Source organism: Electrona antarctica (genome assembly GCF_951216825.1).
Source record: "Electrona antarctica genome assembly, chromosome: 9".
NCBI classification, from domain to species: domain Eukaryota; kingdom Metazoa; phylum Chordata; class Actinopteri; order Myctophiformes; family Myctophidae; genus Electrona; species Electrona antarctica.
In genome coordinates, this window is record NC_136790.1 from 41,411,061 (window position 1) to 41,418,560 (window position 7,500).

Here is a 7,500-nt window from a genome sequence, read left to right on the forward strand (position 1 = left end):
TAATGGCTATACGACTATAAAACATGTTTTTCTTTTGTCTCAAATATTATTGCACTAAAGATCATAGCAGCATTTTAGAGGGCATGGTGTATATTTGTCATTTTGTACACTAAAGTGCAGTATTACTTTCCAGTACTGCACTGACAGTACAGGATACGTTATTGTATTTAATTCACTGGGGGATGCTACAGTTCAAGTGCTTCCTCCCCCTCCTCCTCCCCCTCATCCTCCTCCTCCTCCCCTTCTATTCTCACCCTCCATTTCATATCTCCCATTGTGTGTGTGTGTGTGTGTGTGTGTGTGTGTGTGTGTGTGTGTGTGTGTGTGTGTGTGTGTGTGTGTGCGTGTGTGCGTGCGTGCGTGTGTGCGTATGTGCGTGCGTGCGTGCGTGCGTTTGTGCGTGCGTGCGTGCGTGCGTGCGTGCGTGCGTGCGTGCGTGCGTGCGTGAGGTTGTGTGATAGCATTTTGACTTCTTTGACACAACAGCCTGGGGGAACTCGGGAACTTAATAGCCTATTACACACTGTAATGCCCTCTGACACACACACACACACACACACACACACACACACACACACACACACACACACACACACACACTCATACACACATATACCCTATATCCCTATGTAGTCCCGATCACGTTTTTTTGCTCCCGATCCGATTCCGATCATCTGCCGATACCGATCTTTCCCGATCCGATATTTATATTTTATAGAACACATTTATGCCATTATCACAATAATACAATACCCTAAATCACAGACAATCCAGTCTAATATTATCATGATATGGATATAATATTGATACTAGGGATGTCCCGATCACGTTTTTTTGCTCCCGATCCGATTCTGATAATTTGAAAATGATGTGATCGGCCCCAATTTATGATCCCATGATCGGATGGGTACTACATTCAATGTTCTTTTTCCACAAATGAGTCTTGAAAAATGGGGGTTGTCTTATAATCAGAGTCGTCTTATATTCAGCACAATACGGTGTATATATATATATAGTACTGTACTTATATTGTGTAACCTTATTGTGCGTTTTGTGTTGTTGTCTATTGATCCCTCAGACGAACACACGAGGGTCCGACTGCAGCCGCTGGACGGAGACCCCCACTCTGACTACATCAACGCTAACTATATAGATGTAATGCACGCACGCACACACGCACGTCGCACGCACGCACGCACGCACGCACGCACGCACGCACGCACGCACGCACGCACGCACGCACGCACGCACGCACGCACACGCACAGTCATTATTCTGTTTCCATTAATTTCTTGTTTGTGTTTATTTTTTTCTCCACAGGGTTACCACAGACCTCGCCACTACATCGCCACGCAAGGTAACACAGTGTGTGTGTGTGTGTGTGTGTGTGTGTGTGTGTGCGTGTGTGCGTGCGTGCGTGCGTGCGTGCGTGCATGCGTGCGTGCGTGCGTGCGTGCGTGCGTGCGTGCGTGCGTGCGTGCGTGCGTGCGTGCGTGCGTGCGTGCCTGCGCATGTGTGTTTTCCAACCAAGCAGTCTGATTGGTTGTAATAGGCTCTCGGGGCGTGCTCAAACGAGCGTGACATGATCCCATCTATCCCAGATGGGATGAAGAGAACATTTACGACCGTTTTAATACCCAAAATATAAAATGAAAAGAAAGAAAAGAAAAGAAAAAGGGACCTTTAGCCGATACTGCATTATGATTCCGTATAGTTTATTTTTAATTAGGTTGTTTCCCATTTAGACCTGAGGCCGATTCTAAAAAACAGAAAATGCTTCTAAATCCTAACAGTATTTTGTAAAACCAGTGGCGCTCAACCTTTTTCATTTCCAAGGACCCCCAGAATTATCTGTAATTGGCCGCCGACCCCCATGCATCTGAAAATATGTTGTTCCAGGGACCCCCCAGAAGCAAAGATATGAGTTAAAAACGTTCACTCTGAAAGAATATAATTGTATTAAAAGATTTTCGCCACATTTCAACTATTTTTCAAAAAATGCAGATCTACTCATAGCGCGGCACTCGGTGCCGCTCTATGGGCTTGTAGATCTGCTATTTTTAAATAGCTAGGATAACATGATGCTTAAAACACCAACAGGGGTTCCCGTCCTGAATTATTTAAGAAAGACGCAGAGGTGGAAAAAGTAAACATGCCCATGTTTTACTTAAGTAAAAGTAGTAAAACGCATTCATAATCTGTTAAATGTAAAAGTACGGAATTCAAAATGTACTTGAGTAAAAGTTAAAAAGTATTGGCTTCAAAATGTACTTAAAGTACCACCAAAACATAAATGTACTCATTAAGCAGAATGTCTCAATTCAAAATTTCTAAATGTCTAACGATCATTTGAATATGGCCGAAGCGTATATAGGTCGTAAGTGAGTGACAAATCCGAATCGAGTGGCAAAGTGAGTTTGTAATGTTGTTTAATGCATTCAGATACTGTTGGACTTTTCTGTTTGGATGTATGGAAAGGCATGAAGGCCAGAAAGTATTTTTTTACCACTCAGTATAGGCCTTCCCGCATAACTTCTGGGTGTCGCTCGCATACCGTCTTTAGGGCTGAAATTGCTAATGTATGTTCCGTATGTCTGTGTGCTCGTGCGTGTGTTCGTGCGTGTGTTCGTGCGTGCATGTGTGTGTAGGTCCCATGCAGGACACGGTGCAGGACTTCTGGAGGATGGTCTGGCAGGAGAAGTGTGCCTCCATCGTCATGGTTACCAACCTGGTGGAGGTGGGGAGGGTGAGTCCATGACAGACAGACAGACAGACAGACAGACAGACAGACAGACAGACAGACAGACAGACAGACAGACAGACAGACAGACAGACAGACAGACAGACAGACAGACAGACAGACAGACAGACAGACAGACAGACAGACAGACAGACAGACCGTTAACGCTCTTCACTCACTGCCTGAGAAGGTTGAAAATGTGTGTAGTGCTCCTTTAAGGCTTAAAGGAGCACTATACACTCGTCTGCCTGGGCAGGACCCAGTGGCGTGCACAGACATTTAGAGGGGCAGGACCCAGTGGCGTGTACAGACATTTAGAGGGGCAGGACCCAGTGGCGTGTACAGACATTTAGAGGGGCAGGACCCAGTGGCGTGCACAGACATTTAGAGGGGCAGGACCCAGTGGCGTGTACAGACATTTAGAGGGGCAGGACCCAGTGGCGTGTACAGACATTTAGAGGGGCAGGACCCAGTGGCGTGTACAGACATTTAGAGGGGCAGGACCCAGTGACGTGCACAGACATTTAGAGGGGCAGGACCCAGTGGCGTGCACAGACATTTAGAGGGGTGCTCAAGGGAAAAAAGGGCTGCCTTTATAGTGTGTGAGATTTATAGATTTTGGGGAATTTATAATATTTTAGAAGCATTTCATGCAGAATTGATTGATTGATTGATTGATTGATTGATTGATTGATTGATTGATTGATTGATTGATGCCACATAGCCTACTACTGTAGTGTACACTGTACAAAACACAAATAAAATGTAGTGTCCAAAAATCTAACTTTCAAAAGGCCACATTGCTGTCCAGAGGGCTCTAGCACCACCTTGTGTCCATCTGTGCACGTCCCACTGGATTGATGTCAGTACAGCCTGCAGGGGATTTAACTCTGTATGTGTGTGTGTGTGTGTGTGTGTGTGTGTGTGTGTGTGTGTGTGTGTGTGTGTGTGTGTGTGTGTGTGTGTGTGTGTGTGTGTGTGTGTGTGTGTCCAGGTGAAGTGTGTGCGGTACTGGCCAGACGAGACGGAGGTGTATGGAGACGTCAAAGTCACTCTGATGGAGACGGAGCCGCTGGCCGAATACGTCATACGGACCTTCACCGTCCAGAAGGTAATTTACACCTGAGGCTCCTTCTACAAAATGTCTTCTAAATCTGGAGAAAAACAATTTGTTTCTGTCAGTGGTTCTCAAACTATTTCATGTCAAGGACCTAAAAAAATATTTGGCTGCCGACACCCATCTGAAAATATGTTGTTCCAGGGACCTCCCCAGAAGCAAAGATTTGAGTTAAAAATTTAAAAAATCACCTGTGTGAAGTGAGGGGCGATCTTATCATCATGCTGTACACCATCATGACATCATCTCATTCCGGCCAATCACAATTTGCGTCCTCACTTTTGTCTTTGATGTTCGCGTTTACACAAATCAAAGCTGGACATATAGGAGGGGTTAATAGAGCCCCTCAACCTATCAGAAGGTAATTTAACATTATACAACAGGTCGTTTCGAGGAAGCAATCTGATTGGTTGAAACAGCTTTCTAAAGCCGTGCTTAAACCACGATAATGGAACGGCTAATTTCATCCGTGCTTTTCTCTCAGAGCGCAACAGACTTTGTGGCTAGGCTAGCTAGTTTCTTGGGACATTTATGGTCGTAGTGACTACATCTGTCGTTGAAAAAAATATTATGTTTCAGCGATAATCTTAGTTTTAAGGGTAACTGTTGTATAATCGCAATATTACACTCAAGGGTACGTGTTCTTTATCATCATTAATGCACTTCTGCATCTCTGCGATACCTTTCGGAACCGCAGGCGTGCATTAATGACGATAAAGAACACCCTCAAGTGTAATATTGCTTAAATATGTCATACAAAAATACAAAAATCACTGTGCAGAAGGTAAAACATTGATCCATTGATCTGATTAGCTGACTCTAAGCCCCGCCCACTCCACTGTGCCACACCAAGGTCTAGCGAGCTGTGCATGGGGGGGGGGGGGGGGGGCTTCTCTCTCTCTCTCTCTCTCTCTCTCTCTCTCTCCCTCTCTCTCTCCTCATTGACAGCAGCTTAGCCTGGACAAGCAGTCTGTCTGTCTGCGGTTAATCCATCAACCCACTGTGTGTGTGTGTGTGTGTGTGTGTGTGCGTGCGTGCGTGCGTGCGTGCGTGCGTGCGTGAGTGAGTGCGTGCGTGTCTCTGTGCTAACAGCTTTAATTATGAATAATAATAAGAACAAATTCACACAGATTAATTTACAGCTCAGTTACACAGAGAGAGAGAGAGAGAGAGAGAGAGAGAGAGAGAGAGAGAGGGGAGGAATGTCACTTAGAGAGAGGGGGTTACCAGTTTGTCAGTCAAGGTGCTTTAGATTGTGTGTGTGTGTGTGTGTGTGTGTGTGTGTGTGTGTGTGTGTGTGTGTGTGTGTGTGTGTGTGTGTGTGTGTGTGTGTGTGTGTGTGTGTGTGTGTGTGTGTGTGTGTGTGTGTGTGTGTGTGTGTGTGTGTGTGTGCGCGCGCGCGCGCGCGCGCGTGTATGTGTATGTGTGTGCAGAGCAGATTAAAAGCTAGCGGAGCTAAATGACAATTAGCCGCTTAGCAACTGACTCAGACTTAACTCTGTGAGCTAGCATGAGAGGTCTTAAAGCCATGGTACGCCTTACTGTCAAATACTGGAGAGCAGAGGAGAGGAGAGGAGAGGAGAGGAGAGGAGAGCAGAGCAGAGCAGAGGAGAGGAGAGGAGAGGAGAGGAGAGGAGAGGAGAGGAGAGGAGAGGAGAGGAGAGGAGAGGAGAGGCTACATTTTTAATCCTTTTGATACTATATTCAAACTTTTTTTCCCCCAAAAATCTGCAAGCTCTGCACTATATGAGCTGTATAGCTGCTATTTTTGAATAGCCAACCAATGTGCTATACCCTATTGTCCTGAATATAAGCATGGCTGCCAAGTTTCAGCAAAATGGCAAGAGTGAGACCTTAGTGACATGATGCGTTAGGCCTCCGCCGAAACAATTTTGGCCTTTTTAATGTCGATTTGGCCTTTTCTTTTACATCGATTTAGAGGAATACAGACATTCCACCGTATAAAATAAATCCTAAAATATATGAACATATATTTTTAACATATATGTGGATATGAGCTTTATATGACAAATGTATTTCCTATAAATCCACATACTTTATATGCACATATTATTAACCTGAATATGGCATAAATATTCTGCATAGGCTATATTCGTGTATAGCCTATAATATATTGGCATATGTTCATATATATATTTCCTTTCCATGTGTTGAGTGGGAAAACACCCCTGTTTTAAATGCATTAGACCTAGTGGTTCTCAAACCTTTACCATAATCTTTCTTTACTTTACTACTGCAAGAATGGTAGCTATAAATGATGAAGCTGAATGATAACCCACCCTTTGAATAATATAATTTAACAAAATGAGTGAGATTTGCACCAGGTCAATAAGAGATGGTGACTCTATATTGTGTCTGATATCTGATATGACAGACTACATCACAAATGTATCTAAATTGTCGATCTCTTTAATCACCCACCTCAGTGGAGCTCCCTCTCTCTCTCTCTACAAGCTAACTTGACATGTTTTTTTTTTGCATGCAAAGGTATTGCTTTCCATCTTGCATCACTGCATTCAACTTTAATGTAAACCTTGACTGAGTCTGTCTGTCATGTCTGATAGTGTAAATATCGTCTTAAAAAAAAAAAAATTGCCCATGTCAGACAGTGCACCACCCCAACTATGAATGTCCTCCCTAGTGAGAATATCTTCTAAGTTCTATGCCTATCTATGAGATGAGAGTGAATGATCCAGCCTAGTTTGCAATTAGATAAATTAAATGGTACTAGTGCTGCTGCTTAAAATTGGCAGCCCTGATATAAGACTGTTTTTTTCCCCAAAGGAAATATCCTAAAAAACGGGGTCGTATTTTAATCAGTGACTAGAGACTATTTGACATTCAATGTTCTTTTTCCACAAATGAGTCTTAGAAAAATGGAGGTCGTCTTAGCTAAAATGAGGTTGAGAAAGAAGAGGTTGAGAATCACTGCTAGAGACGTAAAAATCTTCTTTTATGGGGGTCCCTGGCATGTCTTTTCTAATGGGGGTCCGCAGGCTAATTAGTGTAAATTTGGGGGTCCTTGACATGAAAAAGTTTGAGAACCAGTGTTCTAGAACCACAGGATGTAGAAGTGAACTAGTTCTAGAACCAAAAGACAAAAGGTTTCCATCCATCCCACACAGGGATGTCCCTGTAAGAGTATTTACATGTCTCTTAGAATTTCCTCAACTTGCATGAATTGGGTCCTACTAACAGTCCGACAGCTATCAGTCCGACACCCTACCCAACCGTAGACCTATAGTTTTAATTAGTTTTAAATGTAACTAATCTGCCACACATGTCATGGGAGCCACAGTGAGTTTTAACCTAAGCCACGGTTTAGTTGAAACCATGCATGTCTGGAGTTGTTGGACTGTTGTCTGTCTATGTCTAACAAATGTATGCACCCTGTGTGAATTTCCTTAACTCTCTCTCTGTGTGTGTGTGTGTGTGTGTGTGTGTGTGTGTGTGTGTGTGTGTGTGTGTGTGTGTGTGTGTGTGTGTGTGTGTGTGTGTGTGTGTGCGTGTGCGTGTGTGCGTGCGTCAGAAGGGCCACCACGAGATCCGTGAGTTGCGTCAGTTCCACTTCACGTCGTGGCCGGACCATGGCGTGCCGTGTTTCGCCACTGGTCTGCTGGGC

At 44.2% G+C, this 7,500-nt stretch overlaps 1 protein-coding gene across 1 annotated transcript in view; it reads left to right on the forward strand.

Moving 5' to 3' along the window:
* The window catches only part of ptprt (protein tyrosine phosphatase receptor type T), a 154,550-nt gene that overhangs the window by 129,475 nt on the left and 17,575 nt on the right, over nt 1-7,500 (forward strand). Inside the window, exons 25-29 of the mRNA XM_079511341.1 lie at nt 1,079-1,155; nt 1,321-1,357; nt 2,649-2,746; nt 3,735-3,851; nt 7,408-7,500. The exon at nt 7,408-7,500 is cut by the window's right edge and continues 62 nt beyond it. Coding sequence (XP_079367467.1) covers nt 1,079-1,155; nt 1,321-1,357; nt 2,649-2,746; nt 3,735-3,851; nt 7,408-7,500 — 422 coding nt within the window. The remainder of the gene's footprint in view (nt 1-1,078; nt 1,156-1,320; nt 1,358-2,648; nt 2,747-3,734; nt 3,852-7,407) is intronic.